We start from the raw sequence: 18,324 nt of genomic DNA on the forward strand, positions 1-18,324 counted from the left end.
GTCCTGCAGGCACAGTAGTAATCAACCAAGAGTGTGGTTTACACTCTGGTCTTCCTTGCAAAACATTCAGTAAATATTTGGGCTTTTACAAATCGTATCTTTGTTTACTGATCAGAGGTCACCGTGCCGTCACTGAAGGTAAAACATACACAGCAATCTCTGCTTGAAGAAGGGTAGCAACACATGTCACCTTTCAGGGATGAAGCAAGGGCCTTCAAAATGTCAGTGAGAAGTTAGCCTTTATACACAGTGTATTCTTTGTGGACTTAACTCGGAACAGAAAGGATTATAGTACAATCACAGTAAGGTAGTAAACTAACCCAAGCAGTTACAATTTAAAACAAAGATACAAGTCTTACAAATGTTTATTTGCCCTCATTCAAGACAGAATGTTAAAGTAAATGTAGGCATTAAGTGAGATAAGATGACTCATTTTGTTGATCTGACAGCATTCTTATCTTCCCTCCTTCTTTGGGAATAGATAATTGTTTTTCTCCAAAGATAATTTTTTTTTTTTTTTTTTTTGCGGTACGCGGGCCTCTCACTGTTGTGGCCTCTCCCGTTGCGGAGCACAGACTCCGGACGCGCAGGCTCAGCGGCCATGGCTCACGGGCCCAGTCGCTCCGCGGCATGCGGGATCTTCCCGGACCAGGGCACGAACCCGTGTCCCCTGCCTCGGCAGGCGGACTCTCAACCACTGCGCCACCAGGGAAGCCCTCCAAAGATAATTTGTTGGCCAAAAATGACCAGAGTTTCTCAGAGGAATGAAAATTAATAGCGAAAATTCTTTCATAGGGCAAGGGATCTCAAATTGCAAATTTCATGAAGATAGAAACAAACAAACACACCAGAAACTTAGTAATGGACCAACTTGGCACAGCAAACACTTAAATCTAACTTCTCCATTCCAATTTGTGTCAATCCAGGGCAGCCTCAGCACATTCCTTAATCTCCAGCCAGTATTAAAAAAGGCTGATTCTTGGCCATTTTGGGCTCTGGATGTAATTCAGATTAGGATAATCCTTCTCTCTTAACGCACTCAGTTGCTTAATTTCATCCGTAATTAATTAAATCCCATCCGTAGCACTTTTTGAACATCCCTGCCCTCAGCCAGATGCCTCCATGGACACATCCAATGAAAATTTCTTTGTAAAGTTAAGAAGCTCAAAACCCAACCTGTGACTGCTGCCCCACCCCCAGGGAGAACTGTATATTATGTGCCCCACGTTGTTCTTCTGTCTTTGATTTACATAGTGAAACCAAAAGCACATTGTTCATAGACTATCAAGAAAACATTTTCATTTTCGCTTTCCCTGGGCTATTTTTATAAACAAAGCAAATATTCTAACAGACAACTTAGGTTGGACTGATTTTCAACAGTGTCAACAGCTCATTTCTTTCTGCCTATTTTGAGGATATCCAATTCTGAAGAATAAGGCTATAAATTAGGTCTATAGATGGTTTCTTATTAGAAAAATGGACATATCATTGTCGGCATTGATTTGAGCTTCCTTGGACCACCCAACTGATGTATCTTCCTCTAAGCTACTGATAAAATTCAATTCATCAACTCCTATTTACTTGAACCATGTGGTCAGCATTGAAAAACTGCTTCCATCTAAAATTGGAATGAAAATACAAGCGTTATAAAATAAGTAAAATTCAGGTTTGAGAAAGACGGTAACAGCCAACCTTGTTTCTAATCCAGAGAAGGAGACAGATAGGCAGATTAGATAGATAAGATAGATGTAAATATATGTTCATACAATCACACACACTTGTGCATATGCATACACACATTATTTTTTAAAATCCATAAACTCCACTAGCAACCATTCCATCAGTGAATAACTTTGGTTCTCATAATAACATTTTGTATCTGTATATCACCTTAGATTAAGAAGTGTTTCATGATTCTAGTTACAGTCATGGTTAAGAGTGCAGGCACTGGACCCATGGGTTTGCAACCCCGTTCTGGCACAGTGACCTTGCATATACCATCATAACCTCCCAAAGACTCTCTTCATTCATAAGATGCAGATAATCAGATCTAACTACAAGGTTCGTTGTGAGGATAAATGACAGAATATACAAAACAACATCAACTAAACTACAGCATGACGTGAAACATAAAGATGATGCTCAGAATCAGTGGTTCTTTCTATTATTCCTTTAGGCCTTTATCATTTGTTACAGGTCAGGAAGTCTTAAATTTAACTCTACATAATCCAATTCAAATTCAGCAAACAATTTGGAGCAGAGGTGGACAAAACAGAAAAGGGGGCTCATAGGGTGAATTATCAATATACATGAAGACTGTTGGCAATATTTTGAAAGATTTGAAAATTATATTTTCAAATCAGAGCACAAATAGTTGGATAATAGGTGATTTGGAAAATTATTATTCCAGTCAGCAAGCTCATTGACCTCTGCATTAAATAAAATGATTATTTTGGCTTAAATATTACCTCTGCTATTTTCTCAGAAAACCAACGGGGGAGTAGAAGAAAGTTGATTTAAGAAATACTCTTCTTTCCTGGAATTCATTAATCATTTATAATTTATCAGAGAAAAAATGTGTCCCAAACATGGATGAGAACAACTAGTTAAAATTTAACAAACCTAAGTGACTGAATGCAAGGCCAATGTAGGTCACTAAGTCACTGTTGGCCATTTTCTCTCAGAGAGCATCTTTTCTGATAGGATTCTGATTTAGGACTTGAGATTGTGGTAAAAAAAACAAGTCTCTTCTATAAAATTCTGATAACACATATTAGATTCCAAGGCAAGTCAGCCAAAACCAGAATATACTGCACTTCTAAAACTGGATAAGATAGAATTTCCAATTTCCTCAATTTAACTGTTTATTAACCTTGTGAGTATGAAGTTTTATATATATATATATATATATATATATATATATATATATATATGTTAACATAAAGGGTAAACATAAAGTTATAAATTGTTACCTTACATTCAAGAAATCAATATTTTACAGTCTTCAACAAAAAGAACTACAATGACAACATGCTCTGCCCAACACACTTACTGGTAGGACGTATACCTTTTCATAAGGTGAGCAGACTGGTTCTATTATCATTTCATCTTTGATGGGTAGAATTAATTTAGGTGTCATTTCCACCTGAATTAGACAACAAGATGCTCTCTCCTCTGGGGAGCATTACAGTATCAACCTGCAGTTAGTTGCAGATAGCTTCCCAATTATCCTAACACCATACTAATGTCATATATTGAGTAATTTTTTCTATCATCACTGATATGCAATGCCAGCTAGATTGTACTAAACACCAAAATATATTTAGGCTTATATCTCAACAATATTTATCTATCTACCTATAGTATTACATTGTTTAAAAAATCAACATCACTTTGTTTAAAAAATTATGGATTTATAATATGCTTTTATATTTGAGAGATAGTTTTGCCCTCATTTTTCTTCTTCTTGTTTAGAATTTTCCAAGATAATTTTATCTCTTTTTTTCATTTGAGCTTTAGAAACATCTTATCTAGTTCTTAAAAAAGGAAGAAAGAAAGGAAGGAGAAGAAGAAAAAATCTCATTTTTAGCTTTATTGCAATATCAATACAGTTCTAAATTATCATGGAAATAATTGATACTTTTATTGATTCTTTTTATTTAGGCATAAAACATGAGTTTTTTCAAGTTCTTATTTTGTATCCTGATAGTATTATTTGGAATTTTTAATAATATCAATCTTCCTGCTTATTTTTTGTTAAATTTTTCCTTAGATATTTTATCTAGTTGAGCCTGTGTGGTGGAAATTATAAGTGCAATTTTTTCTTCCATTATATATTTTAACTGGTTGTTGTTTCTGTAGATGATGGCTATATTGATTTCTAATTAGTAATTTTTATATACCCACCTTACCAATAGCTACTTTCTAACTGGTCATTCATTTACCTTTACATAATTACCCTTGCCAAAGTCATTTATTTTTGCAATTTGGAAATTTTAAGGGCCATTAGAAATGTAAACTTTATTTATTTATTCCAGCCCAATTCATTTTAGTGTCATCAAATCGTTATTCAGTGTTTAATATTGTTATGCTAGGGGCAATAGCCATAAAAATCAGTTTATAATCTAATGAGGTGGATGCAGCATGTGTATATACAATTCTAGGTTGCTGTAAATGCTATGAAAGAGGTGGAGCTGGCCTCCAGAGCTTGGGTTTTGGTTTTGGAGGAAGCAGGAATCAAGACATAGCCAGAGATGCAGGAGTTTGTGTAAAAGCAATCTAGGTTGAGGGAGCAGCATGTAAAAAAAGAAACACATGTGAGAGATGGGAAAATATGGTGCATGTTAGGGATATTATGTGATTCAATTTGGTTAGACTAGAGAGTGCAGGAGATAGAATCAAGAGAGAAAAAGTAGCAGTGGTAGGAAGGGACATTTATTATGTTTACATTCACTGTGATGGGATATAGAAAGGCATGGAAGGTGTTTGAGCAGGTGAATGTCATAATCAGAGCTCCATTTATAAGAAGATGAATCTGTCTGCAATATGACAACTGATTTGGAGCAGGAGGTAACTGAAGTGGAGGAAGGGAAATCAGTTAATAGGCAGCATAGACAAGCAGTATAGACAAGAAATAAAAGGGTCTTCTCTAGGACATTGGCCGTGAAAATAGAAAATAGCAATAAAACAGAAGTGACAGTGAAGGCTTCCCTTGTGGTGCAGTGGTAAGAATCCACCTACCCGAATTCTATCAAATATTTAGAGAAGAACTAATACCTATTCTTCTCAAACTCTTCCAAAATACAGCAGAGGGAGGAACACTCCCAAACTCATTCTATGAGGCCACCATCACCCTGATACCAAAACCAGACAAAGATGTCACAAAAAAAAACTATAGACCAATATCACTGATGAACATAGATGCAAAAATCCTCAACAAAATACTAGCAAACAGAACCCAACAGCACATTAAAAGGATCATACACCATGATCAAGTAGGGTTTATTACAGGAATGCAAGGATTCTTCAATATACACAAATCAATCAATGTGATACACCATATTAACAAACTGAAGGAGAAAAACCGTATGATCATCTCAATAGATGCAGAGAAAGCTTTTGACAAAATTCAATACCCATTTATGATAAAACCCTTCAGAAAGTAGGCATAGAGGTAACTTAACATACTAAAGGCCATATATGACAAACCCACAGCCAGCATCATTCTCAATGGTGAAAAACTGAAACCATTTCCTCTAAGATCAGGAACAAGACAAGGTTGCCCACTCTCACCATTATTATTCAACATATTTTTTGAAGCTTTAGCCATAGCATTCAGAGAAGAAGAAGAAATAAAAGGAATCCAAATTGGAAAAGAAGAAGTAAAACTGTCACTGTTTGCAGATGACATGACACTATACATAGAGAATCCCAAAGATGATACCAGAAAACTACTAGAGCTAATCAATGAATTTCATAAAGTAGCAGGGTACAAAATTAATGCACAGAAATATCTTGCACTCCTATACAATAACAGTGAAAGATAAGAAAGAAAAATTAAGGAAACAATCCCATTTACCATCACGACAAAATGAATAAAATACCTAGGAATAAACCTAACTTAAGCAGACAAAAGACCTGTATACAGAAATCTATAGACACTGATGAAAGAAATTAAAGATGATACAAACAGATGGAGAGATATGTTCTTGTTCTTGGATTGGAAGAATGAACATTGTGAAAATGACTATACTACCCAAAGCAATCTACAAATTCAATGCAATCCCTATCAAACTACCACTGGCATTTTTCACAGAACTAGAACAAAATGTTTCACAGTTTGTATGGAAGCACAAGACCCTGAATAGCCAAAACAATCATGAGAAAGAAAAACAGAGCTGGAGGAATCAGGCTCCCGCACTTCAGACTATACTAAAAAGCTACAGTAATTAAGATAGTATGGTACTGGCACAGAAACAGAAATATAGATCAATGGAACAGGATAGAAAGCCCAGACATAAACCCACACACATATGGTCCACCTTATCTTTGATAAAGGAGGCAAGAATATACAACAGAGAAAAGGCAGCCTCTTCAATAAACAGTGCTGGGAAAACTGGACAGCTACATGTAAAAGAATGAAATTAGAACACTCCCTAACACCATACACAAAAATAAACTCAAAATAGATTAAAGACCTAAATGTAAGGCCAGACACTATAAAACTCTTAGAAGAAACCATAGGAAGAACACTCTATGACATACATCACAGCAAGATCCTTTTTGACCCGCCTCCTAGAGAAATGGAAATAAAAACAAAAATAAACAAATGGGACCTAATAAAACTTAAAAGCTTTTGCACAGCAAAGGAAACCATAAACAAGACCAAAAGACAACCCTCAGAATGGGAGAAAATATTTGTAAACAAATCAACGGACAAAGGATTAATCTCCAAAATATACAAGCAGCTCATGCAGCTCAATATCAAAAAAAACCCAACACAATCCAAAAATAGGCAGAAGATCTAAACAGACATTTCTCCAAAGAAGATATACAGATTGCCAACAAACACATGAAAGGATACTCAACCTCACTAATCATTAGAGAAATGCAAATCAAAACTACAATCAGGTATCACCTCACTCTGGTCAGAATGGGCATCATCAAAAAATCTACAAACAGTAAATGCTGGAGAGGGTGTGGAGAAAAGGGAACCCTCTTGTACTGTTGGTGGGAATGTAAATTGATACAGCCACTATGGGGAACAATATGGAGGTTCCTTAAAAAACTAAAACTAAAACTACCATATGACCCAGCAATCCCACTACTGGGCATATACCTTGAGAAAACCATAATTCAAAAAGAGTCATGTACCACAATGCTCATTGCAGCTCTATTTACAATAGCCAGGACATGGAAGCAACCTAAGTGTCTATCAGCAGATGAACGGATAAAGAAGATGTGGCACATATATACAATGGAATATTACTCAGCCATAAAAAGAAATGAAATTGAGTTTCTTGTAATGAGGTGGATGGACCTAGAGACTGCCATACAGAGTGAAGTAAGTCAGAAAGATAAAACAAATACTGTATGCTAACACATATATATGGAATCTAAAAAAAAAAAAAAGGTTCTGAAGAACCTAGGGGCAGGACAGGAACAAAGACGCAGACGTAGAGAATGGACTTGAGGACACGGGGAGGGGGAAGGGTAAGCTGTGACAAAGTGAGAGAGTGGCATGGACATATATACACTACCAAATGTAAAATAGATAGCTAGTGGGAAGCAGCCACATAGCACATGGAGATCATCTCGGTGCTTTGTGTCCACTTGGAGGGGTGGGATAGGGAGGGTGTGAGGGAGATGCAAGAGAGAGGAGATATGGGGATATATGTTTATGTATTGCTGATTCACTTTGTTATACAGCGGAAACTAACACACCATTGTAAAGCAATTCTACTCCAATAAAGATGTTAAAAAAATAAAAAAAGAATCAGACTGCCAATGCAGGGGACACGGATTCGAGCCCTGGTTTGGGAAGATCCCACATGCCACAGAGCAACTAAGCCCGTGTGCCACAACTACAGAGACTGAGCTCTAGATCCCACAAGCCACAACTACTGAGCCCTCGTGCCACAACTACTGAAGCCTGTAAGCCTAGAGCCAGTGCTCTGCAACACTGCAGAGAGAAGCCACTGCAATGAGAAGACTTTACACCACAATGAGGAGTAGCCCACGCTCACCACAACTAGAGAAAGCCCACATGCAGCAATGAAGATCCAATGAAGCCAAAAATAAATAAATAAAATAAGTAAATTTATTTAAAAAAAAGAATTGACAGTGAGAAAATAGTTTTAATAATAAGCTTCGACAACTGATGAGATGAATAAACAAGGAGGATGACTGTGAGGCTTTAATTGGCTGGTGGTTGGTGATGTGATTGGCAATGATTGGTAAGTCAGAGAGGGTAACTGTTAAGGAGGAAAGAAAAGGCAACAAATCTGGTTTTGATGTACTCATTTTGTTATAATAATTATTGATTATTTACTGAGTAGGAACATTTATCTTTGTTTCAAGTCAAAACAAGTATTCCTTTGTAAAGATTTAGGATTAAACGTTGAAGTATTAGTATTTCTTTCAATTTAGATGTATTTCTCCCACTAAATATTTAATCAAAATTTGCAGTAAGCTTGCTTTCAGAGAATGAAATGAGGGATATTAAAAGTAGGGGTAATGATACTGCATAATGTAAATTATCAGTAGGAGATGATGATAAGCATGTTGTCCCAATATACAAGGAAGCTCTAGGGGAGAGTGAAAAGGACAGCTCCTGCCTAATATTTCATTTTGTGCCCTTTCCTTCAGTTATGCTCCCAGTCACATATATGCGACGTGGATTGTCCTAGCCCCTGCCTCCTGTAGCTAGGGTGTCCTCTGTGGTAACGAGATGGAACCTCAGAGAAAACAAAGTAGGCTTCTGACTTGTTTCCCCTCTGCAGCAGGTGTGGTGCCCCACCAGCTGGTGCTTCCAGACCGAGGGAGGAGTTGAGTTCAAAACCTCACTACACTGTCGGTGGGAATGTATTGATAAATTGGTGCAGTCACAGTGGAGAACTTATGGAGATTCCTTAAGAAACTAAAAATAGAGCTACCATATGATCCTGCAATCCCAATCCTGGGCATATATCTGGAGAAAACCATAATTCGAAAGGATGTATGCCCTCCAATGTTGATTGCAGCACTATTTACAGTAGCCAGGACATGGAAGCAACCTAAGTGTCCATCGACAGATGAATGGGTAAAGAAGCTGTGTGGTATATACACAATGGAATATTCCTCAGCCATAAAAAAGAATGAAATAATGCCATTTGCAGCAACATAGGTGGACCTCGAGATTATCATACAAAGTGAAGTAAGTTAGACAGAGAAAGATGAATATCATATGGTATCACATTTGTGTGGAATCTTAAAAAAATGGTACAAATGAACTTTTTTACAAAGCAGAAATAGACTCAAAGACATAGAAAACAAACTTATGGTTACCAAAGGGGATGGGGTGGGGGAAAGATAAATTAGGAGTTTGGGATTAACATATACACACTACTATGTGTAAAATAGATAACGAATAAGGACCTACTGTATAGCATAGGGAGCTATATTCAATATCTTGTAATAACCTGTAATAAGAAAAGAATCTGAAAAAGTGTATACACACACACACACACACACACACACACACACACATATATATATAACTGAATTACTTTGCTGTACACCTGAAACTAAGACAACATTGTACATTAACTATACTGCAATTAAAAAAAAAGTTAACAAAATAAAAGAAATAAAATGAGAGGGGGGCATGTATCCTTAGGCTACCATCTGGGAAAAAAAACCACTGCAAACTGAGAGCCTATGAAAATAGTCAATAGATAGGTGAAGGGGGTCCAAAGTTACAGACTTCCAGCTATAAAATAAGTCCAGGGGATATAATGTACAGCATGGGGATTATAGTTAATAGTACCGTATTGCATATTTGAAAGTTGCTAAGAGGGTAGGTCTTAAAAGTTCTCATCACAAGAAAAAAAGAAAAGTTTTTTGTAACTATGTGTGCTGACAGATGTTAACTAGACTTATTGTGGTGATCATTTCATAATATATACTAATATCAAATCATGTTGCACAGTTGAAACTAATATAATGTTATATGTTAATTATATTTCAATTAAAAGAAAATGGCCAACACAGTGGGGCAGGAATACATTTCCAGTGTCATTCATTCCTGACAAGAGTGACATGCTGAGACCTGGTGGAAGGCAAAGCCTCCACCTGCCATAGGCACAGGTTAAAAATAATGATGTTCCTTCATCGCAGGTCTAAGAAAGGACTTGCGGTAATTTGGGGTATTTGGGTTATGGTACCAGGCTCCGTCTTAGGGTTGGGGCGGTTTGTTCTGGCCGAGGTCAGCTGTGTGTTTGTTCTCTCAGCCTGTACTGGAAGCTGTTGCAACACGCAGCCTCCCCGGCCCCCTCCCTCCTCATCGCAACTAAGGCTAATGCTTCACTAGCCTTTGCAGAAGAGTTGGCTTCACAGGAGAAGGGTTGAGCTGGGCCAGAAAGGAGGAGCTTAGACCTGTGTGCAAAACCTGGGAACCTGACTAAACATTAGTCCGGGGCCAGGATGAGGACAAAGAGACTGGAAAGACATCCCGCCCCCCCCCCCCCCCCCCCCCGGTAAGAAAGCCCCGTGATCAGCTCCAGCCACTGGCGGTCCTGCCATCCTCGGAGCTTAAATAAAGGGACAATTGGAGCCGACATGTCACAGTTCTGACCCTTCAGGCTTGGACCACCGGGCACCCCCGACACCATGAGTTGGTCCTCGCACCCCCGGAGTTTAATCCTCTGCTTCTACACTCTTTCATTGCTCTCTTCAACATGCCTGGCAGTAAGTGTGCTGTTTACAAAATGTATTTGTTTTAAACGGAAAGCTTAAAAATAAGAAAATATACGATAAACTAGTGAAATGTCTGTATTTTCCTCCTCTAGTATATTGCTACCCGAGACAACTGCTGCATCTTAGATGAAAGATTTGTAAGTAGTTTTTATGTTTCTCGCTGTGTTTGCACTGGACGTGGGCAGAGAAATAAAAGAAATTTTCTCACAAATATCATTTGGCAGTTTAGACATTTTTTTAAAGGTAGTCTAGATTTTACCTATTTTGATTAGTAGATCTTATGTAGCTTTTTATCAGGATTTTAAAGCACTCTATTATTGTATTTTCAGGGTAGTTATTGCCCAACTACCTGTGGAATTGCAGATTTCCTGTCTACTTACCAAACCAGTATAGACAAGGATCTACAGAATTTGGAAGGCATCTTACGTCAGGTTGAGAACAAGACATCGGAAGCCAGAGAGTTGGTCAAAGCAATCCAGATCAGCTACCGCTCTGATGGATCAGCAAAGCCAAGTGAGAATCTAACCACCACTGACTGAGAACTTCATCTGTGAAGTTCCTTTGCTGTTATTTCAGTGGTTCTGTTTGTTTACATATTTTTATGTCTCTGATCCCATGTTACAGATGGGATAGAGAGTGCTACCAAGAATTCCAAGAAAATGTTGGAGGAAATTATGAAATATGATACATTGATTTTAACACATGAATCAACAGTTCGGTAAGCATTTTTTGTTTCAATTTGCTCTCCAAGACTGAGCTAGTGTTTACTCAATATTCCAAGCTTCAGTAGAAGAAATCTTTTAATTTTTTTCTACTTGTAGCTAATTGACATGATGCCTGACCATCTAGAACACAGTGGAGATAGAAGTATTTAGGCAATATGAGTGGTATTGGATTGTAATTGCTTTTTAATAATGATGTGGAAGAAAATAATCATGTGGGAGAAAGATGTTTTAGGTGTTTTCAAATGCTTTATGACCATATTTACCAAAATGTTTCCTCTCACCCCCATTTGTCTTACAATGTAAATTCAAACTGATGGGAATATGGGTGTTGAAAATAAAATTCTTTTTATAAGGATGTCAACAAATGTGTGGTGAGGAATTTGTAAGCAGAGACATAGGAAGAATCTTGGCTGCAAAAGTAAATCATATTGAAGGCAGAGCAGAAAAAATGTGTTCTAAGAGATAAGTGTAACAAACATTGTAAAGCTACCTGTTGATCATGGAACCTGCAATTACGTATTCTCCTCCCTTCCCTTGAAAGTAAAATGTTTCTGTTAACAACTTCCCAGGGACTCGTAGACTTTCTGAACATAGGGTCTCAGATACAGTTTTAGTTTCTTCCTCAATTTTTTTCCTAAATTGTTCTCAAAGTAGTATAAGAAATTGAGATAAATGGTGGCTGAGGAAAAGTGGCCCAGGAGGGATTTATCCTCTTTTTGATATCAGAGAGCTATTATTATTATTGTTATTGTGATATTATTAGCATTATGATTTGCATTATTATTGCCCATCATTGAAGTTGAAGGAGACTACAGTGCAGAAATTTTCTAAGGCGCAGTAGAGAAAAACGTGGTCAAATAGTTTGTCTATCCTGTACCTCAAAGAAAGAGATGACAGTCTATGTACTGTAGATAGTTTTCTATCATTTCTGAATATGTACAAGCAACCCTGTGAGAAACAACAAAAGCAGGATTGTTAACTTCCCCCAGCCTTTTTCTGAAGCTATGTAAATAGAAACATTAAGAAGAAAGGGAAAATGTCTGTTATTTTATTTTAGGAAAGGTAGTGCCCCAGATACTTTTCCTATGTAAGTTATAAGATTGAAGTCCATAAACAGATCCTCAGGAAATCCACAAGTGAAAAGGAATAATGCTTCAGCACATGTGAATTTTGGAACAGGGACTTTCCTTCCCTAAGAATATTGTCCCAAGAATAATCACCAGATGGTCTTCCTATTAATCAGCCTCATCACTTGTGTACATCATATCTGCTGCTCTTTATGCAAAAGATAAAATTCAGAAAGGCCACTTAACAATGATACTGTTTATTGGCAAGGACCCTGTTACTTTCTTTTCCAAAAAGCTTAGAATTTTAATTCACCTCAATTTATTTATTAACATCATTTTACACATTTTCCAAGAATGGAGTAATTTATCAGGAAATAATTCTTGAGAAAATAAGGTGATATTTTAAAAAGAATATACAAAATTATTCCTCTAAAAGGAATACTCTGTTATCTTATTATTTTGCTTATAGATTTTTGCAGGAAATATATAATTCAAATAATCAAAAAATCATCAACCTGAAACAGAAAGTGGTCCAACTGGAAGCAAAGTGTCAGGAACCTTGTCAAGATACAGTGAAGATACATGATACAACTGGGAAAGGTAAGTGAAACTTTTATATTGGGATTAAGTTCATCAAAGCAAATATAAAAAGTAAAGGAGATTATATGTATTGGAATGTATACAAATACATTGGGAAATGTCTAGCTATTAAATCTAAACAGTCTGTTTATACTTTTCTTGACTAGCTGAAAAAATACTTTGAAAGGAATAATCACGTGAGAAGTAAGAAAATACTTCTCAGGAAATGAATAGTTTACGACATGTTAAAAATTTCATTTTCAAGGCTGGCACAGTCTTACCTGGATTTCAAACCACCACAAAAATTTCTTCTTTTTCAGATTGTCAAGACATTGCCAATAAGGGGGCCAGAGAGAGTGGGATTTACTTTATCAAACCTCTGAAAGCTAAGCAGCCGTTCTTAGTCTACTGTGAAATTGACGGGTCTGGAAATGGATGGACTGTGTTTCAGATGGTATTTTTTCCCACATCGTGTGTATTTAATAGACACCTAATTGTTCTGCTATATGCCCGATATGTTTCCAAGCACCTTGTGAACATTAACTCAATTAACACTCACAACTTCCCTTTGCAGTACTTTTTGCCTCCTTAACCCTATTTACAGAGGAGGAAACAGGCACAAGAGGCTGAGTATCAATAACTTGTCCAAAGTCACATAACTAATAAGTAACAGAGTAAGGACATAGTCTGGTTTCAGTTTGTGCTGTGACTCTCTACTATGCTGGCCCTGCTGTTGTAGATTCATGATGGCACATAATCACAATATCATAGTGACAAAGAACTCGAAGAGACCTCTCTTGACAGGTACATCAAGACCTAGGGCTGCCCATCAGAAGAAGATGATGTCGCCCAGAGGATACACTTAGGCTGTTCCAAGACCAGGACCCGCAATTGCCTTTGCCAGCCCCAGGCACCCACTGCAAATCCTCTTGCATTCTGTTTACCTTTGACCACTGTTACAACTAATCCTGCAGGGGGCACTCAGAGCCAGTGAGTGATGGGAGCTCTGGCTGGTAGCAATAGGTTGACCTTTCTACCATCAGTACAAGAATCAGCAACATCAAGCTGGTGTTCTGGAGTCTTCTAGGAGTCTTTAAAACTACTAGTTTTGGGCTTTCCTGGTGGCGCAGTGGTTGAGAGTCCGCCTGCCGATGCAGGGGACACGGGTTCGTGCCCCAGTCCGGGAAGATCCCACATGCCGCGCAGCGGCTGGGCCCGTGAGCCATGGCCGCTGAGCCTGCGCGTCCAAGAGCCTGTGCTCCACAACGGGAGAGACCACAACAGGGAGAGGCCCGCATACCGCAAAAACAAACAAACAAACAAACAAAAAAAACTACTAGTTTTATAACTACTAGTAGTTATAGTAGTTAAAACTACTACTAGTAGTTTTAAAACTACTAATTTATAATTTATCATGTGCTAGTCACTCTTTTAAGTACTTTTACATTCTCTGGTGTAATCCCTGCAACAACCCTAAGAAGTAAGCATCATTATTCCTACTTGATAGGTGAGAAAACTGAAGCAGCTAGCCCAGGGTCACTTAGTAAATGATGAAATCATACCCTCCATATTTTGGACAAAATGTTTATAATTTTTTTTTATGTGCACTGATAATCCACTCTCTCCTTTTGCCCATGCAATTGTGTAATTAGAGGCTTGATGGCAGTGTGGATTTCAAGAAAAACTGGATTCAATATAAAGAAGGGTTTGGACATCTGTCTCCTACTGGAAACACAGAATTTTGGCTGGGAAATGAGAAGATTCATTTGATAAGCACACAGTCTACCATCCCATATGTATTAAGAGTGCAGCTGGAGGACTGGAATGGCAGAACCAGGTACTATTAGAAAGGACTTTTAACTTTTTGCCGTAGAGACAGTCTGGAGTGTGCACTTTCCAGCTCTCAGCAGAACAGTGGGGAAGACAGTCTGACAGATGCGAAGAGCACATCCAACTATGTTCCCCAGAAGTCAGTTTGGTTCTTGGGCAGTGCAAGTTGCTAGGTCCTATTTAGGCAGGATCTAAGTTTTCTGGTACAATCCACTTACCCTGGAACCATACAAAATAATAGCTAGTATTTTCTGAGCATTTAATATGTACCATAAATTGAACATGAAATTATAATTTAATCTAATCCAAATAACTGTTTCATGAGGCAGGAACTACTATTAATCCCATTTTACAGGTTAACTTTTCCAAGGTTGCATCGTTGGTATATGGTAAAGGTTGGATTTAAACTCAGGTAGCTTAACTCTACAACCCATCCTCTTAGTGATTATCCTTGTTAAAGAGTGAATCTAGCTTCTTCAGATTTCCCAGTGCTTTAATGACTATTCAGTCAGTCAAATCCAGGAGTTACTTTAAAATGAAACCAGCTGGCTTCTTTGGTGAGCTAGAGCTGTCTGGGCACTTTGAGTGTTGTATGCCTAATTAAAATTAAAAACAATATCCAACCCTCTTGTTATGTCTATGGCATGATGAAATATAGTCTGTGCCCAAATACGTATTTTTACTTTTTTAAGTTTTTAACCAGAAAGTATAATACCATAGTCAGTAGACTTCCTATGAGAACATCTCCTATATCCCAAGTCCTAGAGATCAGGGAAGCTAAATGTTTTCTGGAAATCTCTGTTCATGCACCAAAGCCCATTCATCCCTGAACTCCATAGAATTCTGGCCCTCATTCACAACTTTTTCCAGGGGAGAATCTCTCTCTGATCCTATAGCTCATGGTTTGTGGGCCATACAGGGAACTTCTTTTTGTGATGCTTGAGGAAACCCTCCTTCTTGTCACCACCACACTACCTTGGGAAAGGAAAACCCCTTTAGGACTTCACACTTTAGATGGTATGAGTGGCTAATGAAACTGTAGCTCCTTCAAGTTTGCTGCATTGTTTGTCACTCACTGTCAGATAATTAATGTTGTTTATGAGAACTGTGTGTACATGCTATATACTGAGATAATAGTGGAAAATATGAAATTAGTCAGGTTCATCCACATATCTGGGTTGGATATTAGGATCCTATAGGCAAAAAGCATTCAGAAGGCTGAAATGTTTAGTCTTCCTGGAACTAGAAGCCTTCCTTGAAGGCGTCTAGACCCATCCTGGGTGGTGTTGGTTCCCACATCCATTTTCCCTTGCCAGATTTGCAGAAATTTTTATTCAATGAGCATATTTCAGATTAAGAAGCAAAGTTAAAAATTCCAAACAATTGTCCTATGAAAGAGAGAACTTCTGAGATGCCTTCTGAGGCTCAGGGTCTAAGGTCTCTATTCCCTTCTTTGTAGTACTGCAGACTATGCTACGTTCAGGGTGACAGGTGAAAATGACAAATACCGCATGACATATGCCTACTTCATTGGTGGAGATGCTGGAGATGCGTTTGATGGCTACGATTTTGGCGAGGATACTAGTGACAAGTTTTTCACATCCCACAATGGCATGCAGTTCAGTACCTGGGACAATGACAATGATAAGTTTGAAGGCAACTGTGCTGAACAGGATGGATCTGGTTGGTGGATGAACAAATGTCATGCTGGCCACCTCAATGGAATTTATTACCAAGGTATGGCTTTCTTCCTTAGATGCATGAATTTGTGCATAGTCTATATTTTTATAAAAGGTAATAAATAAATATAAGGAAATGAATAAAGATATTGAGAGCTTATTATATAGTTCTTTATTTTAAATCAGAATTGAATACTGCTAGCTTATATCTGAAATTGTCCTTCTACAAGAAATCCAACTGCTACAAACTATGCAGTGGTATTCATCGTGCCTCCATCAGAGTTGATACTTTGGATTGTGGTGTCTCCTCTAGGCTTACCATATATATGATCTGGATGGACTAACATTACCATGTTTATGCTTGTTAACACAGTAGCTTGGTTCAGCTTCCCATGAACTATGTGTCAGATAGATCCAGTAAGCAGTGAGTAGGTGTCTGGAGGAATTAAGCAAAGAGCAGGGGTGTATTGGTGAGGGCAGATGTCCATGAAAGCTTAAGAGGGGAGGAGTCCAGCCTGAGGAGTGTAGACACTTATTTTAGGACAAGGGGAGGGCAAGCTATAGTTTGCTCTAAGACTGGAGTAGTTCTGAGCACTGGTTTTACTTACTGACAAACTATTGTAACTACCCAACAGGTATGCATGGGGAAACCCTCACCCATTAAAATGAACAATCTTCCCTCCTTAGGGCACTGTCTTAGCCAAAAGGTGACTTGGAATCCTCTTAAAAACTACTTAAACTTACCTTTTGGTTTTCACAATGCTTTTTTTTTTGAAACCTAACTTAGCTTTGCACCAACAAACCATGTAATTAGAAGAAGCTCTCAGGGAAGGTGCCCGATCCATATGATCCAGAGTAGCCGTGTTGATAGCTTGTGGTACCCTCCAGTACTAGACTCCGACAATCCCTTACAAAATCACCTGAGATCTAGTGTCCAGGAACGAGGTGAAGGCACTTCAGCCTAGCCTCCACTTTATAATGGAGATATAAAATAACATTCCAGAACTGCTTTCTAGAGCTCCTCGTATTTTCCAGTAGAATTGTGTTTTTCAGATGACCTGAGATCATCTGATGAGGAATTATGACCTGTTTTCAGAAAGGTGGTCCATAATAGCTGAATCCAGGATGGCTAAACTTAGGGAGAGAGACCAGTTGGGGAAATTTGGGGTTCTAAGCCTGTTAGCAGTGAATACATTTAAAGTATGGATGTGACCAGAAAGCACAACACAGCTGTAAGAGTTTGTTTAATAATAAGTTTATGTCAGTTGTAAATGGAGAATTTAGGAGTCTTTAAGGATGTTTTCAGTTAGTAGATAACACTATAAAATCTGATGCATATGACAATGGAATTCATAAGAGACAGTTCTTTATAGACTTTCTGAGGGGAGGAGCTTCAAGAGCGGTGATATGTGCATCTACCATTTGTTGTAGGCGGCACTTACTCAAAATCATCTACTCCTAATGGTTATGATAATGGCATTATTTGGGCCACTTGGAAATCCCGGTGGTATTCAATGAAGAAAACCACCATGAAATTAATCCCATATAACAGAATCGCCATTGGAGAAGGACAGCAGCACCACCTTGGGGGAGCCAAACAGGTCAGACCAGAACACCATGTTGAAATAGAATATGACGAAGTCATTTTACCCTGAGGGTTAGCTGTTCATTTCTATTAACCCACAAAGTTTCAGAAACTTTTATGAAATTTTCTTCCCATTTTCTCTTACTGTATTTATTAATTTTAAGTCTTTTATTAAGAATAGTTAGCCTTGAATGGTAATTAAAACTCACTTTGGACTGTATTCCCAAATTACTGAATGCAGAATTATTTAAAATTTGTTTAATGAGATAATAGTATTTTAGCTTATTTCCTAAATATGTAATAGAATCATTGTGATAGTCTGCATTTTAATGATGACACTTCATTGTGTCTTGGTGATTTTTTAAATTATTTCTTAAATATTTTAGTATATACTAATATAATAG

General features: G+C 37.7%; 1 protein-coding gene across 1 annotated transcript; it reads left to right on the plus strand.

The window, feature by feature from the left end:
- Nucleotides 1-10,368: 10,368 nt before the first annotated feature.
- FGG (fibrinogen gamma chain) lies at nt 10,369-17,990 on the plus strand (the record flags this gene model as incomplete). Its single annotated transcript, XM_079728469.1, has 9 exons — nt 10,369-10,446; nt 10,548-10,592; nt 10,785-10,968; nt 11,080-11,173; nt 12,717-12,847; nt 13,147-13,280; nt 14,479-14,663; nt 16,116-16,393; nt 17,767-17,990. The coding sequence occupies 9 exons, from the start codon at nt 10,369-10,371 to the stop codon at nt 17,988-17,990; spliced, it is 1,353 nt and encodes a 450-aa protein (XP_079584595.1).
- Between the last annotated feature and the right edge of the window lie 334 nt (nt 17,991-18,324).

This window comes from Hyperoodon ampullatus (assembly GCF_949752795.1).
Source record: "Hyperoodon ampullatus genome assembly, chromosome: 1".
NCBI classification, from domain to species: Eukaryota; Metazoa; Chordata; class Mammalia; order Artiodactyla; family Ziphiidae; genus Hyperoodon; species Hyperoodon ampullatus.